This window comes from Cibotium barometz, chromosome 31 (genome assembly GCF_041138505.1).
Source record: "Cibotium barometz isolate CiBa-2024 chromosome 31, ASM4113850v1, whole genome shotgun sequence".
NCBI lineage: Eukaryota > Viridiplantae > Streptophyta > Polypodiopsida > Cyatheales > Cibotiaceae > Cibotium > Cibotium barometz.
The window spans coordinates 40,364,355-40,385,615 of NC_141076.1; the positions used below are offsets into that span (position 1 = coordinate 40,364,355).

Consider the following 21,261-nt stretch of genomic DNA (forward strand, 5'->3'; position numbering starts at 1 on the left):
ACTTGTTGCACCAGCATTTGTACTTGCTGTACCTGCTGTACCAGCCATCGTACCAGCTGTACCAGCCACTGTACATGCTGTACCAGCCGACATACCGGCTGTACCAGCCACTGTACTTGCTATACTAGTCATTGTACCTACTGTACCAGCATTTATACTTGCTATACTTGTTGTACTAGCCACCGTACCGACTGTACCAGCCACTGTACCTGCTGTACCAGCCATTATACTTGCTGTACCAGCCATTGTACCTACTGTACCGGCTGAATGGAGAGTTGTACTTGTTGTACCAGCTCTATTGCATGAAGACCCGTGGTTTTTGGGGAAGAATCAGTACCCACACGGAGGTATATGGATTATATTGTTGGCTCGGCATTTCTACAGCCTATGTTCCGGCTCAGTTGCCTTGTGTTGGGCTGTGTTATGGCATATGTATATGGATAATCCGGCATCTCTCGTGGGGAGAGTAAGGCCCTCAAAGCTTGTACATGATATTATTCTCCTTGGGTAATAAAATACTCCAAGGAGGGAGTCGGCCCATTCCGGCCTCTATGCGGTATCACACGTGCAAGCTCCATTTTCAGCATTTGTGGATGTTTTGTCCAGCTTTATGTTTTATGCAAAGTGATGATGGATATGTGTTAAGGCTGTGGCCATGTTTAAATGTTTTAATATGCATTGATGGTATCAACAAGTGTGTCAAAGGCCCTAGTCTCCCGGGCACCCGCCGCGAGTTTCATTGGTATCAGAGCATAGGCTTTCATGGAAGCGGAGGCTTCCTTCTATCAATAAGGAAGAGAAAAGATCTCAAGTGGGGACCACACTTACCATCATTGCTGTTAAGCATGGCCAGCCGCTTCATAGCTTATGAAGCAAGAGCATGAGCAGTAGATAGCTTGTTGATCTAAGGATTTATGAATTCACAGAATTTTATCTTGGAAGTATGGAGTTGGCTTTATGTGCACACGTTTAGCACTCTTTCCATATGGATATTGTGGATTATATTATCAAGCTTACAGGCAAGCTATATGGAGATATATCGATATGGTGATGAGATATTTCTTTTTGGCTTCATGACCAATCTGGCAAAGAAAAGCTAAGTATACTTTGAGTTTGCAAAGTTAGTGCTTTTGCTATGAAGTGTTTTTGATGTTCACTAACCCTTGTATAGCTATGCAAGGAGAAAGGTGGTGTTGTTTGCCTTGAGATGGTTTCAGGGAAACATTGTTTATGGCTCCCTTTAATGGGATGAATTCTTTTCATGGCTCCCTTTATTGGGATGGATTATATCCATGGAGATTTCTTTCTTGGACGAGATTTATATAGATATTGGGCTTCACAAGCAATTTCTATGGACGAATCTGTCCGAGTTTATAGAGAAGAAATCTTTGGATATCTCATGGATATGATGCTTTTATGGATAAAGTCCACCTCTACTCCAAGGTGTGTGGTTAGCACAGAGTATGTGGTAAGAGTTATGGTATACAAGGATTATGGTATACAGGTCTATGGATTCCTGGACTTCTTTTCTAGGGATTTGGATCCATCCTCAGATTTATGGATTATGTTTATGACTCCCTTTTACTGGGATGGATTATTCCTTTTGGCTCCCTTTATTTGGGATGCATTGGACTTATGAAACTCATGATTCACATACCCTGTGTAGTGTTCTCTTGTCCTACGTGCTCTCTTGAAGATTATTTCTACCATGTGTGGGTGGAACAATAGAGAGCAGATGGAAGGGAACATGGGCACTTCAAAGGGTAGTGACAAGCACAACATACCCTGTGTAGTGTTCTCTTGAAGATTGTTTCTACCATGTGTGGGTGGAACAATAGAGAGCAGATGGAAGGGAACATGGGCACTTGAGAGGGTAGTGTGAGTTGGTGGCTGAAATGCCTACAAACTATTGATGGCCGAAATGTCTATAAACTATGTGTAGCAAAAATGCTTATGGAACACCAGGTTATCTATGCCTGCGACGAGTGATTGTTTTATCTTGTTACTTGAGCCCACCTCTCATCCAAGGTGTGTGGTCAGAGTACCAACATGGAGTGCAAGTGGTAAAGTGGACATGACGGGACTTATGTCTATGCCAACCGTCATGTGGACCGATGTCTTGTTGGCAGGAGACTTATTTTGTCTCGCCCATTTACTTGGGAGTTGGGACATGGATTATGATATCTCGACTTATGGGACTGATTCGTCTCGCCCATTCACCTGGGACATGATTATGATATCTGGACTTATGGGACTGTTTTTGTCTCGCCCATTTATCTTGGGACATGATTTTGATATTGGTATTATGGAGACTTATGGGACTATGTAGTCTCGCCCATTTCTTTGGGACATGGATTCTTCAGTTATATTGGATTTTTGAGACTGTCTCGTCTCGCCCAATCGATGGGACATGATTATATCTTGCATATATGGCTTGAAGCTAAAAGTTGCGGACAACTTTTAAGAAGCTGGGGAGGATGTCACCACCTTGGACATTTCCCAGTCTGAAAGGGGTCTGGTGGACTCCAGGATGTTTAAATATTTGGAAAGTACAAGCTTTGGGAATGGGGGATTATCCTAGAATACAAAGGACCACACTCCTAAAATTTAGGAGAGTTTGCCCGACTCCGATGGAAATTTTGTTCGCATCATTACATCTGGAATTGAGCAGATACCAAGAGTTGGCAAAGTGCCTATGACAGAATGTCTACCAGTTGGGATATTTTTAGAGATAAAGTTTATGGAAGGACCCATCTCTTAGATTGGGACATGTGGCAAGGAGGTGGACCAAAGTGAGACAAGTGGCCTGACATTTGTTAGAAAGTGGATCAAAGTGAGACAAGTGGCCTCACACTTGTCACTTCAGCTATTGTGTGGCTCTCCACTTGTCATCGTAGCCTTCTCTTGCCATTTTAGCTCATGGGAGGCCCAAATCTATAAATTGGAGCCCTCTCTCTTCATTAATGGAGGCTCTCTTGCATATATGGCTTGAAGCTTAAAGTTGCGGACAACTTTTAAGAAGCTGGGGAGGATGTCACCACCCTGGACATTTCCCAGTCTGAAAGGGGTCTGGTGGACTCCAGGATGTTTAAATATTTGGAAAGTACAAGCTTTGGGAATGGGGGATTATCCTAGAATACAAAGGACCACACTCCTAAAATTTAGGAGAGTTTGCCCGACTCCGATGGAAATTTTGTTCGCATCATTACATCTGGAATTGAGCAGATACCAAGAGTTGGCAAAGTGCCTATGACAGAATGTCTACCAGTTGGGATATTTTTAGAGATAAAGTTTATGGAAGGACCCATCTCTTAGATTGGGACATGTGGCAAGGAGGTGGACCAAAGTGAGACAAGTGGCCTGACATTTGTTAGAAAGTGGATCAAAGTGAGACAAGTGGCCTCACACTTGTCACTTCAGCTATTGTGTGGCTCTCCACTTGTCATCGTAGCCTTCTCTTGCCATTTTAGCTCATGGGAGGCCCAAATCTATAAATTGGAGCCCTCTCTCTTCATTAATGGAGGCTCTCTTGCTGCACACTAGCCTCTACCACCGTTGAAGGCTTCCCTAATGATGGCTACTCTCTTTCTCTCTCTCTTGAAGGCTGCCCATGAAGAATACCGGCTGTTGGGGACTGTTTTGGAGGCTTCCATCGCGAAGAAATACTGAAGGCAAGGGTATTTAATCACTTATTATGATTTCTAGCCATTGTACTTGTTGCACCAGCATTTGTACTTGCTGTACCTGCTGTACCAGCCATCGTACCAGCTGTACCAGCCATCGTACCAGCTGTACCAGCCGACATACCGGCTGTACCAGCCACTATACTTGCTATACTAGTCATTGTACCTGCTGTACCAGCATTTGTACTTGCTATACTTGTTGCACCAGCCACCGTACCGGCTGTACCAGCCACTGTACCTCCTGTACCAGCCATTGTACTTGCTGTACCAGCCATTGTACCTGCTGTACCGGCTGAATGGAGAGTTGTACTTGCTGTAGCAGCTCTATTGCATGAAGACCCGTGGTTTTTGGGGAAGAATCAGTACCCACACGGAGGTATATGGATTATATTGTTGGCTCGGCATTTCTACAGCCTATGTTCCGGCTCAGTTGCCTTGTGTTGGGCTGTGTTATGGCATATGTATATGGATAATCCGGCATCTCTCGTGGGGAGAGTAAGGCCCTCAAAGCTTGTACATGATATTATTCTCCTTGGGTAATAAAATACTCCAAGGAGGGAGTCGGCCCATTCCGGCCTCTATGCGGTGTCACATGTGCAAGCTCCATTTTCAGCATTTGTGGATGTTTTGTCGAGCTTTATGTTTTATGCAAAGTGATGATGGATATGTGTTAAGGCTGTGGCCATGTTTAAATGTTTTAATATGCATTGATCATATCAACAAGTGTGTCAAAGGCCCTAGTCTCCCGGGCACCCGCCGCGAGTTTCATTGGTATCAGAGCATAGGCTTTCATGGAAGCGGAGGCTTCCTTCTATCAATAAGGAAGAGAAAAGATCTCAAGTGGGGACCACACTTACCATCATTGCTGTTAAGCATGGCCAGCCGCTTCATAGCTTATGAAGCAAGAGCATGAGCAGTAGACAGCTTGTTGATCTAAGGATTTATGAATTCACAGAATTTTATCTTGGAAGTATGGAGTTGGCTTTATGTGCACACGTTTAGCACTCTTTCCATATGGATGTTGTGGATTATATTATCAAGCTTATAGGCAAGCTATATGGAGATATATCGCAGGATATCTTAAGGATATGGTGATGAGATATTTCTTTTTGGCTTCATGACCAATCTGGCAAAGAAAAGCTAAGTATACTTTGAGTTTGCAAAGTTAGTGCTTTTGCTATGAAGTGTTTTTGATGTTCACTAACCCTTGTATAGCTATGCAAGGAGAAAGGTGGTGTTGTTTGCCTTGAGATGGTTTCAGGGAAACATTGTTTATGGCTCCCTTTAATGGGATGAATTCTTTTCATGGCTCCCTTTATTGGGATGGATTATATCCATGGAGATTTCTTTCTTGGACGAGATTTATATAGATATTGGGCTTCACAAGCAATTTCTATGGACGAATCTGTCCGAGTTTATAGAGAAGAAATCTTTGGATATCTCATGGATATGATGCTTTTATGGATAAAGTCCACCTCTACTCCAAGGTGTGTGGTTAGCACAGAGTATGTGGTAAGAGTTATGGTATACAAGGATTATGGTATACAGGTCTATGGATTCTTGGACTTCTTTTCTAGGGATTTGGATCCATCCTCAGGTTTATGGATTATGTTTATGACTCCCTTTTACTGGGATGGATTATTCCTTTTGGCTCCCTTTATTTGGGATGCATTGGACTTATGAAACTCATGATTCACATACCCTGTGTAGTGTTCTCTTGTCCTACGTGCTCTCTTGAAGATTATTTCTACCATGTGTGGGTGGAACAATAGAGAGCAGATGGAAGGGAACATGGGCACTTCAAAGGGTAGTGACAAGCACAACATACCCTGTGTAGTGTTCTCTTGAAGATTGTTTCTACCATGTGTGGGTGGAACAATAGAGAGCAGATGGAAGGGAACATGGGCACTTGAGAGGGTAGTGTGAGTTGGTGACTGAAATGCCTACAAACTATTGGTGGCCGAAATGCCTATAAACTATGTGTAGCAAAAATGCTTATGGAACACCAGGTTATCTATGCCTGCGAGACGAGTGATTGTTTTATCTTGTTACTTGAGCCCACCTCTCATCCAAGGTGTGTGGTCAGAGTACCAACATGGAGTGCAAGTGGTAAAGTGGACATGACGGGACTTATGTCTATGCCAACCGTCATGTGGACCGATGTCTTGTTGGCAGGAGACTTATTTTGTCTCGCCCATTTACTTGGGAGTTGGGACATGGATTATGATATCTCGACTTATGGGACTGATTCGTCTCACCCATTCACTTGGGACATGATTATGATATCTGGACTTATGGGACTGTTTTTGTCTCGCCCATTTATCTTGGGACATGATTTTGATATTGGTATTATGGAGACTTATTTAGTCTTGCCCATTTCTTTGGGACATGGATTCTTCAGTTATATTGGATTTTTGAGACTGTCTCGTCTCGCCCAATCGATGGGACATGATTATATCTTGCATATATGGCTTGAAGCTTAAAGTTGCGGACAACTTTTAAGAAGCTGGGGAGGATGTCACCACCCTGGACATTTCCCAGTCTGAAAGGGGTCTGGTGGACTCCAGGATGTTTAAATATTTGGAAAGTACAAGCTTTGGGAATGGGGGATTATCCTAGAATACAAAGGACCACACTCCTAAAATTTAGGAGAGTTTGCCCGACTTCGATGGAAATTCTGTTCGCGTCATTACATCTGGAATTGAGCAGATACCAAGAGTTGGCAAAGTGCCTATGACGGAATGTCTACCAGTTGGGATATTTTTAGAGATAAAGTTTATGGAAGGACCCATCTCTTAGATTGGGACATGTGGCAAGGAGGTGGACCAAAGTGAGACAAGTGGCCTGACATTTGTTAGAAAGTGGATCAAAGTGAGACAAGTGGCCTCACACTTGTCACTTCAGCTATTGTGTGGCTCTCCACTTGTCATCGTAGCCTTCTCTTGCCATTTTAGCTCATGGGAGGCCCAAATCTATAAATTGGAGCCCTCTCTCTTCATTAATGGAGGCTCTCTTGCTGCACACTAGCCTCTACCACCGTTGAAGGCTTCCCTAATGATGGCTACTCTCTTTCTCTCTCTGTTGAAGGCTGCCCATGAAGAATACCGGCTGTTGGGGATTGTTTTGGAGGCTTCCATCGCGAAGAAATACTGAAGGCAAGGGTATTTAATCACTTATTATGATTTCTAGCCATTGTACTTGTTGCAGGTGAACAGGAGATGTCTGTGGATATGACTCCACTGGCGGACAATATCATGGATGGTGGCCACGTGGACTGCCATGGCATACTGATGTGGCAACCTCATGATGTGTCACTTGATGACACGGCAGATGACATCAGCTGATGATGTAAGTGATGAGGTCAACAAGATGATGAATGATGTAAGTGATGATGTAAGTGATGAGGTCAACAAGATGATGAATGATGTAAGTGATGAGGTCAACAGGATGATGTCAGCGAGAGGCCAGCATGATGATGTCAGCACAATGATGTCATCGATGATGTGGCGGGTTGGCCAGCAGTCAAAGGCAGCCACCTCATCAGCTCAACCTACTTAGCATGTGTATAAAATGGCCCATGTGCCACATGTAAAAATCGTGAATTCAGTTTAGTGCTTTGAGAGATTCATAGCTTTACTGTTCACTATTAGCGTTCTTGCTGAGAGTGATTCTCAGCCCCTTTGTATACATTCAACTTTTTGCTCATTACTACAAACACTTGTTCATGTGTAGTCGTGTTTTCCTTATCTACTCTCGCTCTATCTCATACTGCACACTCTATAAGAGCTATAGCTCTTCATTCCTTACAAAATGTACCACAACAGAAAATAGTGGTGGATGCAACGCAGAATGAAGAGGCCCGCCATCATCACTCCAAAGCCGTTAGCTTGGGACATACAAGTTTTACCAGAAATAGTTTCTTGTGTAAAACCAATAACACCTGCTATATATGTTATATAGATGTAACTCCAAACATGTTTTAAGGAAGGAAACCAGTATGCCTCTTATCAATCGTATTATTTGGAAAGCCTAAGAAAAACTTTCCTAAATGTCCACAACCAACTTTCCAGAAACTCCTTAGATATTGCTTGCCCCACCTTCACCACAATCGTTATCACTCACTCGGGGACCAAAGGCCATGAGGGATGGAGAACATTAAAGCCAAAGACTTTAAATGTCTCTCCGGTCTTAAAAGTTTACACATGGATGTTGCAGCTTGCTCATTTGCAACCATTGTTTCCGGTACAAATGAAGAATCGAGAATTTAGCTTTGGTCACAAAAATGTTGTTACACATCATTAAGTGGAGACAAGAACCAACTGAAAGAGGACCAAGCATCTAAAACACGTAGGACAAAGCATCTAGCAAGGCAATCGGAATTGTGTTTTGAAAGCAAAAAAAAGCTAGTTAAGGGCTGTGAAGAGGATTACCCAACATGGAGGCATAAATTACCGCATCTCAAAGCTTTTCAAGCACAACAGCAGCTGTGGATGAGTCAAACTTGTCCTCTACCCAAACATCTTGTTTAAACCTTATGAATATTTCCTCTCTTCCTAATGCTACATAGTAAGAAAAGTAGGACTTAAAGCAACTATATTCTTACATAGTAAGAAAAGTAGGACTTAAAGCAACTATATTCTGAACCGTCCACGCATAGCAAAACACTGGTAGGAAAGTCTTCATAATCAAGACTTACATGAGAAGCAGCATTTATACATGGTAGTGTCATTGTTATTCTTTGAGGTGGAGGCTTTGGAGAATGCAGAACTGCCACAACACATTCTTTTTCCGTTGCCAAGGCCAGGCTGTTTGGAAACAATGAAGCAACATGACCATCTGGTCCAATGCCCAGCAGAATCTGCACCCAAAGCATGCATTCTCAAAAATCCAGTGCACCAAAGAAAATAACTTTGCAGTGCTCCATAATAAATATATGGCATTGAAATCCAACTTACCATATCAAAGCTGGGAAAATGTCCCGATAAATCTTTACTTAGAACTTCCATCTTTACCAAATCTCTGCACATCATTTCACTAATAGCAATTATTAGAGAGAGTATACAATGATCATACATGATATAATAGCTTAGCATATTATAACACAGTAAAGTTTAGTAAAGTATAGTCTAATATGTTATAATATAAAATAGTCTACTAGCATACTATTATATAGAGTATAATTTTATCAGTATTATAATATACTATATGTTATAGCATATAGTATATATTATATATGATATAGCTCAAAACATTATGATATATAAAATATACTATACATAATTTAACATAATGTAAAATACAATTTGACTTGTATATTTATATATTTATATTTTCACGATTTCTGTCCTCGTAATTGAAACAACATAAGCCTTTGTATGAGTAATCAAATCTCGTTTGTGCATACCTCATCAAATGGTCGTATCTTTTAGCAACCACACTTGCATCCTCCGTGTATCTTATGGAATGAATCTGCTCTTTGGGTATCTTGGCCTTCGATAAGAATGTTCCCTGCCCTTCATAATAATAACTCGCTTCAAGCATTGATCGCAAAGAAAAAACAGCACTTAAAAGAGAAATGAGGAACTCCAACTGGTAGGTTATTTCTTACATACTTGATTTTAGTGCATTGATTCGTGGTGAAATTAAAGAAACAAACTTACATCAAGCTCCAAATCCATACTGCATAGAACCACACAAAGGCAGGAACTCAAAACAAGCAAACCCAAATTCCAATGCTAAGGGAATTGAGAGTGCGGAGCCTTAAAAGGAGGTCGCAAGAGACCAAAATTGTACAGGAAATGTGTGCAAAGGAAAATGTTTAAATATGCCCAGGTTTGCCTCTAACTGCCCGGTATGTGACCATGAGCATCTTGTATTGCAACTTGACCAGGCTCAGTATTTGAGCATGACGACCCTTTTTTTTTGCTGAGTCTGACACCATTTGGTCCCTTCACCAGTCTTGATTAGTGTTTTGGGGCAAGCCCACACATTGAGCAGAGCCAAGGTGATAATAGGGATTTTCCACAAAAGAAAGCTGAAGCATTCATTGGAAAAGTTTGGCCTGAAAGATGGCTAAAGAACATGAGCAGAATGGGAATTTAATCATAAAAGTGACTTGTAATGTTTACAAGTCACTGTGTTCACACATCATTAAAGATGGGCTGGACTTATTATTATTTTGGGCATGTTTACGTGGACAGAAGGAGACGCCTAGCTTAAACATGGGGAGCAAGATGGGAAAAGCATAAAAGCAAATATTTTGGGCGCACTCAGCCACTTGTGGCAAAAAGAGAAAAGCACAAGCCAAAAGTAGGGCTGGTCGACTTTATAAAAAGCTGGGAGAGGCTTCTCTTTCAATCATCAGCAGGCGCTCACATCTCCTGAATGGCAGCAGCTTTCTCTCTCTCCCCTCTCAGTGCTGGCCCTATAGCAAACGCACCTGGTGGTCTTCAAGCGCTGGCCGCACAGCAGCAGGCAGTCGACCTGTTTTCTCTCTCTCTTGTGCCCTGGTCGGGCAGAGCTGGCCGTACAGTGCAGCTTCTCTCTCTCTCTCTACTTCCAGTGCTGGCCACACATTGTTCTCTCTCTCTATCTCTTCGCCGACTAGTTGCAGCAGAAGCTGATTCTCTCTCTCTATTGGCTGCGATTGAGGCAGGCCGTACAGTGGTGAATTTTCTCAGAGGCCGTACAATGGGCTGTGTTTGGGGCTGATTTTGTGACTGTTTTTTTGGACAGCTTTTGGACAAATTATGGTGCCGTTTGTATCTTGGCTCTAGATTGAAATCTGAGCATGAGTTCTGCTCATGCTTTGTGGAATATCCGGTGCATGTTTGCACCCGCACCTTGGGTTCTTGTAAAAGCTTCTATTTGAATAAAGAAGTTCCTACAGGGGGCAGCCGTCCGGCTCAATGCGGTGTTGTTATTTTATTTGTGGTTCTTCCGCTGTGTTTCCAAGTTCTGTTGGTATTTGGAGTGTCGGTCGAGTCCCCGATCGGTTACAATGGCATCAAAGCGCAGCTGTTTGGAAAAGGGCAAAGATTTTAGGAAAGACTCGGAAGATATTTATAGTTTTCTTTCACTTCTATACTATGGACAGAACAGCTTTGTTGGGATAGACATAAAAACACTGTTCGAGCATATGGCTACAACATTCTAGAAGATCTTGGATGCCCAGAAGGAGTTTTATTAGAATGGTGACAGCGAGGTATAGCCTAACGGTAATACAAGAAATGCACACCTGAGGATCTGGATGAGCATTCATGCTATGTAAAGAAGCCGCCCCGCTTGCCTTCTGTGACATCTCGTGAGGAAGAGCTGAAGACCGAAGATCCTCACCCAGATCCTTCTCTTCCTCTTGAGTTTCAGGGAAGTGTAGCACTTGGAAGGAAACCCCGAGCTAGTGTGAAACAGCATCCGTGGTAGCCTACGTGTACAAATTGTGGAGTAGTAGGTCATATGACAATTTTTTGCCCTCAATCAAAGATCACACACTATGATGATGTTGAGGCTCCGCTTGAATTATAGATTAGCGGATTTTAGCCTCGCATCAAGGTGTAAAATGTCGTACAAAGGATGCTATTTTGCGTACACCTCAGTTGTGTACTTTTGCCAGTATCCTTTCTATCAGCTAAGTATTTTTGGCTTTGTATATGAAATTCTTTCGAAATAAATCTATATTCAGTTTTTGGTTGAATATATGTTTTTACTCTTGCATGTTTGTGCAAGAAGAATCCTCTACTTGTTGATATGTGTTGTAGGATAGATACTTTGAGCAATTCAGATATCTCTCTCTCTTCTTGGCGGCAAAGATTCATGATTTTGGTATTCTATAGATACGGAGTCATTCATCTATCTGCAATGAGAATTTACTGGATTTCTTTGGCGCTCCTATCATTATGACTGTGCATATGCCATGCACATGACAATTATATTGGCGTCAGTTCTCGAATTCAGTTTTTTGGGATATAGTGGATTTATGGAATTCGTGGATATCTCATGGATCGAGGATTTTCCTATGGATTTCTATCTTCGGCCAAAATGCAAGTAAAACTATCTATCATAGGCATACTTATGGAGAACCAGGATCTCTATGCCTGTGATTCATTCCTATCTTATATTATACTGCACTCATGGAAGAGTTGGTGACTCTCGTGAGTAAGTATTTGCACTCATGGAAGAGTTGGTGACTCTGGTGAGTGAGAATCTGAACTCATGGAAGAGTTCGTGACTCTGTCCAATGAGTAGTGACTCTAATGAGTCAAAAGAGTTCATGACTCTGATTATTGACTCTATAAACTCATAGAACAATTGGTGACTCTACCCAGCGAGTATTTCATGAATTCATGGAAGAGTTGGTAACTCTGTCCAATGAGTATTTCATGAACTCGTGGAAGGGTCGGTGACCCTAGTGAGTAAAGTCTCATCGAAAGGGGAAACCTTGGCGAGCATATATGGTTTCATGGAAGGGTTGTTGCCTTGGTAAACCATATGGACATGTGAAGCATGTTAGGCTTGGGCATGTGTATGGATCATAGGAGCGTTGCTCTTATGCAATCCAATGACATGGTAAGATGTTTTGTGGCCTACAATGTATTCAGCTTAATTTCCTTTGCAAGTTTAAAGCTACTTATGGATTAATGAATATTTGGGAACAGTTGGCTTTTGTACCTGTGTCTAGTTATTATCAGAGTTCTTGCCTCGTGATATGGTTAAAGTTTGTTTTTTGATACGCTTGGCTCTTGTGCCCATAGTTGCCTTTGGTTACAGTGGATCTGGACTTATGGCTTTAATGCCCGGATTATATTGGTTGGCAGTGGATTTGCTATACTTGAAGAGTATTCCAATGGTATCAAGTTTATACAATAGTGGACAACTGTTTTATAAGACGGAGGAGATGTGACCATTTGGTCCCTTCACCAGTCTTGATCAGTGTTTTGGGGAGAACCCATGCACTGAACAAAGCCAAGGTGAGAACAGGGATTTTCCGTAGAAGAAAGCTGAAGCATTCATTGGAAAAGTTTGGCTTGATAGATGGCTACAGTGCATGAGTAGCATGGAAATTCAATCATAAAAGTGACTTATAATGTTTACAAGTCACTGTGTTCACACATCATTAAAGACGGGCTGGACCTATTATTATTTTGGGCATGTTTAAGTGGACAGAAGAAGGCCCCTAGCTTTAACTTGGGAAGCAAGCTGGGAAAAACATAAAAGCACATATTTTGGGCACACTCAGCCACTTATGGAAAAAAGAAAAAGCACTGAGACTCCCCCGTTTGGGATTGAGCAGAATCTTGCCTTACACTTTAAGTAATTAACACAATTAAACAAGTTAAAAACGGCACCACAAAATGAAGCTTAACAAAGCTGAAAATTAAAATCATTTGCACACTCACTAGGGCCGGAAAGGGCCAACCCCCCTTGTAATAGATTGTATTATCAAAGTTCCTGTTACAAGCTTCACGGGCATTTACATGCCAAACTATCCATAGGCATTCATGCAAACGAAAACAACATTGCAAACATGGTTGTTCATGCGGTTGATTGCTTCCATAGCTTCCATTTGATTTCATAGTCTCACTCCTCATAGCTAATCAAATGCAACTATGCTCCATTGGCATCCATACACAAACATTGTGTGTGCCAAGACCAAGACATAGGACCATAATGACTAGTATTCGGATCTTGAGTAAGTGAGAGAGCTTAAATGAGCTCTTACTGCAATTCTACTTCTTACCTTTGAGTACAACCATCGTATGGTTGATGTCCATGCTTCCAGGGGTCCATTTCCACTCTTGGCTGAAATTAGGGTTTCTGTAAAGTAGGGTTTTCAACAGGTATTCGGACTCCAAAATTGGGGCTTTGGGTGCAAAAGATGGCCAAAGCAGAGGGCTATAGATGTATTATGGTTTCCCCAAAATTATGTTTCTGAAATTAGAGTTTCTGACAGAATTAGGGTTTTTGTAAATTAGGGTTTACAGAAACTTTGGGGCGATAGAATACTTTAATAGAAGAGGAATTTTGCATATTGGTGATCATATGGAGACTATATAAGTAGTAAATAAGATTTCTCAAGCTTTCATGGTTATGGGAATCATGAAAATGAAGAAAATCAACCTTCCCATTCGTGTGTGTCCAAAAATGAAAAGAGAAGCCCCCATATGGTTGGCGCCCACTTCTAGAGAGAGGAGAGAGAGAAAAGATAAGCTTTCAAAACATGTAGAGGATGAGTGGAGGGTGCCTATTGGGCCACCCATCCAAACCATCCCTCCTCTTGACATGTGGGAGGCTGCCCAAAGCTCATAACATGAAAAAAAGGTGCCTGAATATGTGCCTCGCTGACCGGGAGTGGAAACTGGTCCAACCTCTTTATGAATTGTCCACCCAAACTTTAATGAAGTGTGGACCTGCAAAACTCATTTGCTCATAAAATGAGCAACATAGAGTAAAGTAGTATTCTTACCACCTGTCTACAGCCCACAAGCAAGGTCAAAAGACAATTTCACTTGCACGGTTCACAAGAGGGCATCCCCAACTCATGAAAACAGTTCGTGCGATAACAGGTTCAACCTTACATGCATACATGCAATGCAAGAATGCACCATGGAACAGTTTCCCGTTTCATTTAGTTAGTATCCCATGGTACCATATTCTGGGTACGGGCGCGGATCTACATCCCCAGCCTACTAGCTCTTGGTGTTGACAACAAGTTCTCGACCATGCCAGTCCATCTCATGGAACTCATCCATAAGCCTGAAGCGCAGAGAATGCCCAAATAGTGACATCCCCCTCCTTCTGAATAGTTGACCGCAACTAAAATGCTTCCAAGTATGTTCAAAGGAGCTGCAGATACTCCTGAAAGTAAGCTTCATCCATCCACTTTGCATCCATGGGATAATAATTCTTGAATTTCACAAGATAGAGTCTTTGTAGCTTGCCACCTGCAAGTTTACGCTCTTTATGAAAGACAATTTATTTGGGTTGCAAAACCTCTTCCAGCTCTCCACTTCTGGTGGATCCTCTAAAACTGGTTCCACAGGTGGAGGTCCCACATACTTGCGTAAGAGGCTCACATGGAATGCATTGTGTATCTTCCAATGATCTGGTAAAGAAAGCCGGAAAGCCACATCATTTATCTTTTTGATCACTTTGAAGGGTCCATAATACCTAGTAGAGAGCTTAGAACATGCTCCCTCCTTACCAGGTCTCTTACTAAGCCTGGCTTTCTCAAATTTCAGCAATATCAAATCATTTTCTTAGATATCCAATTGCCTTCTATGCTTATTGGCAGCCTTCTTATGCTTTGGCTGACCGAACTTGTGCAAAGGAAATATCAAGCTCCCTTACGTACTCATCGGTAGCGAAAACCTCATCTTTAGTGCATAGGATGGGTGGCAATACCACTTTGCTATACATGATCTCAAAAGGAGTCTTGCCTGTAGAAGCATGTACCGTATTATTATATGCAAATTCCACAAGTGGTAGATACTTTTCCCAAGAAGATTTTTAATCTGCCACAGCATTTAAGGAAATCCAATACAACTGAATTTGCGGCTTCACTTTGTCCATCTGTTTGAGGATGATAAGCCAATGAAAAATACAACTTGGTGCCCATGTTATCAAATAGAGCTCTCCAAAAGAGGCTCGTTGTTTTGGGATCTCTATCCCCCACAATTGACTTAGGCTTAAACACCTGTGACATAAAGAGTTTGACCATATGCTCAGCTTTTATGGTCTTCCTGACAGGTATGAAATGTGCTTGCTTGCTAAACCTGTCCACAATGGTCCAAATTGCATCAGCTCGCCTATTTGGCGGTGAACTTCTTGTCACTAATTCAATACGGTGGTTTCCCGGTCGAATAGGAGGTATACCATCTAGAATAGAGTCAGAAAAACAATGCTTAAACTCGCTTAAAAAATTCAGCCTATCATGTGTAAGGATATCCGTATGTACATTAGCATGTTCCACTTCATCACGTACAAAAACCAAGTACGAACAAACACTCCTTTTCATTACTTTATTTGTACATGAGATACAATGGGTATAGTGTCACCCAACACACCGGGCATCTATACAATTCTCTCTACCTTTGTATATAAAAGAGATCTTGTTGGTTTTGTAGTTTTTTGGGGACTCAAGGCGTGCATGCCATGGTTTTCCACGTAACACATCACATCCACTAAGAGGCGCAATGAGGAAGTTCTCGTGGTCAAGATAGCCTTGGATGTGTATTCCCAACTTTCCAATGAGAGGAGTGACCTTCACATCCTTCTCATCAATAAAGGCTAAACATGCATTTATTTCGGGTCCCATTTCACCTACTTCAATCCCCAAGGCAACAGCCATATGAGTGGAGATGAAGTTGTCAGTAGAGCAATCATCAAACATGAATAAGGTGGGCTGGTCTTTGAGTTGCCCGCATGCTTTGCATACCATTCTATCCATGCTTGCATGGCCCATATTACCCTGCACATCATGCATCATGTTTATACGTGGTTTGGGCTCTTCTTCTTCCTTGCTCTTGTTTGGGCATTGAGGAGAAATGTGGCCTTTACTACCACATCTAAAGCATTTCCCTTCACGCATATATTGCATTCTTTGTTGTGGAGATAACCCAAAAGTGCTCTTTTTGGGTGGTTGCTTCTTCTCCTTTGCATCTTCGGCCTTATGCATGCCTTTAGTATCCTTAAAACCAGAATTTTCAGCCTTATGCATTTCCAAAATCTCTTCTTGGTGGCTATCCACTACTTTAAACAAAAGGGCCAGCCTTATCCTTGCCCTTTCCCAAGCTCACATCAATCCTAGATTGCACCCTTTTAACATTTAGCTCTTCCGAAGCCAAGACAAAGTTTAAAAGTTGGCGTAAAGTTTGATTGGGATAAACTTGCAGCCCTCGTTGGGAAGATGGTTGCAATCCCGATTCAAACTTCCTCTTCATTTATCTTCACGAAGGGACGTACTTCCATTAGCACCTCCCAAAACTTCTCTTCAAATTCAGCCCATGTAGCAATGGTATTGCCTGCAAGTCTGTCGGCCAACTGCCAATGTGCAGCGGTGCCCTTCATGTACATTCCCACATGTCTGAGTTTTGAACTCTCAGAATAGTTGGCTTTATGGAATACAATTTCAAACTGGGAGATGAAAGATAATGCCTTACCCGAATCATACTCCCCATGATAAACCTCAAATTTTACATGCTTGTCACCCACATCAAGTTATTTGGCTTTCTTCTATGGCGGTGGGTTTCTTCTTCATGTGCCATGGCTGGCCATCCAAAGTAGGCACATATCGTTCATGCTCCATACTTAGAGGGGTTTGATTTATACATATGCTCTTTGGAAAGGTTTTCAAGTGGTATAGGAGGCGGCCTACGAGAGGAAGTGGCATGTGTGGTAGAGGCATAATGAGAGGTTTGCAGACACCTCCTCTTTTCCTATGAACAACTAATTTCAACTTTGATGCCACAAGAGAAGGCCGACTTATATTAGGTGGCTTTTTGAACATAAGCCCACCTTGTTTGCCTATGATTACATGGCCTTGTCCCATAAGATAAGAGATGGCCATATCTCTTGGCTGTACTTCCCAATTCCATTGCAACATTTCCTAATGCGTCATTCACTAAGGCGGGCTACCTTGACGTATGACATACATTCTTAGTTTGTAAACCTTCATGCATGCTTTCGAGTTGGCCTTGCATTTCTGGGACAGCCGTCCCGTGGCAAGGAGAAAGCTTTGGAGGAAACATGACATGATGCTATGCAGGCTGAAATTGCAGCTGTCAAGAAGCAACTATGTAATGTACGTATGTTACATGCTCTTCCTCTCTAGCATGGGATGGCTATCCACCATGCACTTTGCCATCATGAAATGCATGAGAGACATTTTCAGCCATATCTCTTTAATGCATTTGAGCATCACTGTGTAAATTCTCTTTGCCATGTTCCACATATACATATTGTCTTGCATTTACATCCCACATGGTACCTATCTGGGCTTACCATATTGTCTAACAATGCTAAATGCTAGTGTTTGCAAGATTTTGAATCGTCTTCCTCGTTAGAAGAGAAAAGATCCTAGGCTCTCATACCAATGAGACTCCCCCGTTCGAGGTTCAGCACAATCTTGCCTTACACTTAAGCAATTAACACAATTAAACAAGTTGAAAATGGCACCACAAAATGAAGCTTAACAAAACTGAAAATTGAAATCATTTGCACACTGCACTAGGGCCGAAAAGGGCCGACCCCCCTTGTAATAGATTGTATTATCAAGGTTCCTGTTACAAGCTTCACGGGCATTCACATGCCAAACTGTCCATAGGTATTCATGCAAATGAAAACAGCATTAGAAACATGGTTGTTGATGCGGTTGATTGCTTCCATTTGATTTCACAGTCTCACTCCTCGAGGTTGTGTTTGGGGCTGAATTTTTTACTCTTTTTTGGACAAATTTTGGTGCCGTTTGTATCTTGGCTCTGGCCTGAAATTTGGGCAAGAGTTCTCCTAATGCTTTGTGGAAAATCCGGTGCAAGTTTGCATCCGCACCTTGGGGTATTGGAAAAGCTTCTATTTGAATAAAGAAGTTCCTACCAGGGGCCAGCCATTCCAGCTCAGTGCAGTGTCGTTATTTTATTTGTGGTTCTTCTGCTGTGTTTCCAAGTTCTGTTGGTGTTTGAAGTGTCAATCTATTGTTTCGGGTCCCCGATCGGTTATAGAGTCAAGTTGAATTCAAACCCACGATGCATAAGGCATATAGAAATAGTGTGTCAATTGAACACAAAGGGGAAACCATGGACCCATGCTGTGGCTTAGAAAATTGACATGTGGCTCTCCCACATGACACGTTGAGTACATCATCATTAACTTATGCATGTAAGGGTATCTTTCGCACACAAGAAGGGGTAATGCTTGCAAGAGTAGGATAGATCAGCATAGTCCAAACAATAAGATGGCATGATTGCCGGAGCTCTTCGTATGTCCTGACCTGCGCACCTCTCCTCTCCACCTGTGCACCTCTCCACAAGCCTGCTTTTTCTCCTCTTGCCCACCATTCTTCCCCTTCTACTTCTGCCCGCCATTCCCCCTCATTTCTGCACATTTCCCTACCATTCACCCCTTTATATGCATCTCCCTCTGTGCACATTTCCCTCTTGCCCGCCATTCACCTCGCCCTCCTCCTTTCTTTTTTCCAACTGGCCTTAGGCACAAGATCCTCCCATAGTTACCATTTTTCACCACCCGTCAGTGCTGCCCACTCGTAGGCGCTTATTTATCCGCATGTAGGCAATGCCGCCGAGGAAGCACCATGTCTAGACGAACACCTCTACCACTTGAGCTATCACCCCATTGGCACCTCGCCCTCCTCCTCTCTATTTGCCCGCCTTCTTCTCCCCTCTCCTACATAGATAAGCAAGCCCCTCCTCCTGCCTCTCCCACTTTTTTGCCTGCATCAAAATACAGAAAAGTTTTTACTATGTTCAAGTCAACTGCCCTTTGATCGGCATTATGGCTTCTATCCAAGCCAATCATCCTCCAACCCCACCGGCCAGGAGAACACTCCTTCAATCCAAAGACGAGCTTATGACCTTCCAGGCGGATTTTGATAAAGAAGTCAAGACCACACTCATTGGAAAGATTTTCGGGTTTCATCCTTCCCGCTCTCATGCTAGGGATCGATTCCTGGCAGTTGCCATGTGCACGCCTATGCCATGGCTAAACCTCTGCATGAACATTCTTGATCCTTGACTAATCATCAGTTAAAGTCGGCATTTAAGTCATCAGTAGCATTATAAGCATCATCAGCAATAAAAGCATTATCTACAGCATCAGAATCATCAGCAGCATCATCATGGGAAGACATAAGGGCTTGTCGGCTAGCAGCAAAGCCTTGTGTAGCAAGCGCCGAGATACTCTTACAGGGTGTGGCAAGATCAGCAGGTAAAAGCGCGGCAAATTCCAGCATTTTATGTGAATATTTGTCCACACAGTAGGCCGACAGCAGTTAGTGCTGGCGGACTGCATCCCAAGCATATATATAAGTATTCAGTCCATAATTCAGCAATCATCAAGTCATCATTCATTCATAAATCATTAGAACTCAGCAATAGTTATGTAGAGAGGCCAGAGGTCACCCCTCTAGGGCTGACCAAGGGCCTGCATCATGTACAAGCATTTATTCCACCTTTACAACCTCAGCCCCCCAAAAGCCGGAGCGCCCCCACCCCCCCCCCCCGGCCCTCGTGCGCATTCCCCGTCTTTTTCTCTAGTGCCGAAGACACAACAGCATACTTATCTTGTCACCAATTGGCCGACCATTTGGTCCATCTCCAGTTTTTGCGTCTCGTTCACTTGAGGCCAGACCGGTGTCTCGTGTGAAGAGGCCAGTATTTTGCTGACATGGACGGGAGCCAGACTGGTGCCACCCGTGTGTTAGCAGGATGGTGTCGTATGGACCGGAGCCAGACCAGTGCCACCCGTGTATGACCTGGACTGTGTTCGACCCATGGGATTGTCACGCCATGGAAGAGCCAGTATTCGTGCCGTGTTTTGCCTATGGGACTGTCACACCATAGGGAGACTCGTGCCTGGAACTGTGTCTTACCTATGGGACTGTCACTCCATAGGAAGACCAGGTTTTTATGTTTTTATGTCGTACCAGTTTTGTGCCGACAGATATTTTGTACTTGTTCCATGAACGGGAGATATGTCCATGTTACTATTTGCACATGCACACATGATTTGCATGCTTGAAACTGTTTTCGCATGACATGTATTTGTGTGTTTGCCTGCTTGACGTGTTACTTACTGAGCGGGGACGCCTGCCAGTGAGTCGTGAAGTCTGCTCTGTATTCTGACAAGTCTTGGTGCATGTGAACAGGTGGTAAGTATGTTGCACATGTTGTTTTTATTATCTCTAACCTCTTATTTTATAAGGTTAGGTGTTCACATTTATTTAAAAGCGGGCACCCCCTTTGGGCACCCACTTAGGGGCCAAGGTGGGGAGCCCCACTTTAAGTGAGTGTGGGGGTGGGCATGGGCACCTACCCAAACTCCCCACCCACATGCAAACGTGGGTATCACAAAGTTAACTCCACTTTCATTTTATTAAAAAAAAAGCCATCACCCTTCGTGAAGGAGAGCTGGGCGTTCATTTTCCACGCTTTCTTCAGATTACTCCATCGCATGTTCTCCCAGGCGGTTGTGCGCTTCACTAGCCTCTCCCACGCTTGCAACAGGCGCATGCTCTCAAGAGGGGCCATCTCCTCCAACGTTGCGGACGGCTGCCACCTACGTTTCTGCTCTGCTACAGCCGGCTGCTAGGCCATCTCCTCTTCAGGACATAACCAGGCGGCTGTACACTGCAGTCAGGTCACTACAGCAGCACAGAGGCGGCTGTTCCTAACTACAGCGTGCTGTCTCTGCTCCCACAGGCGACTGAACACCAGTAAGAGGCGCTGCCCTTTCCTCTGCGTGAGTTCTCCTGCAGGCTGCACGTTACTTCCACAGGCGGCTGCTCCTACAGGCTGCGCTGCCTTTCTCCACTGCTCTCAGACGTGGGCCACCTCCACAAGGCACTGCT

At 43.1% G+C, this 21,261-nt stretch overlaps 1 protein-coding gene across 3 annotated transcripts in view; it reads right to left on the reverse strand.

Moving 5' to 3' along the window:
- Positions 1-21,261, reverse strand: part of LOC147620858 (putative 6-phosphogluconolactonase 1) — a 104,148-nt gene that overhangs the window by 5,718 nt on the left and 77,169 nt on the right. For all 3 annotated transcript variants that reach the window (XM_086825125.1, XM_086825126.1, XM_086825124.1), the window contains exons 4-6: positions 9,088-9,191; positions 8,639-8,702; positions 8,380-8,541 (exon numbers count right to left, since the gene is read on the reverse strand). In XM_086825125.1, coding sequence (XP_086681251.1) covers positions 8,380-8,541; positions 8,639-8,702; positions 9,088-9,191 — 330 coding nt within the window. The remainder of the gene's footprint in view (positions 1-8,379; positions 8,542-8,638; positions 8,703-9,087; positions 9,192-21,261) is intronic.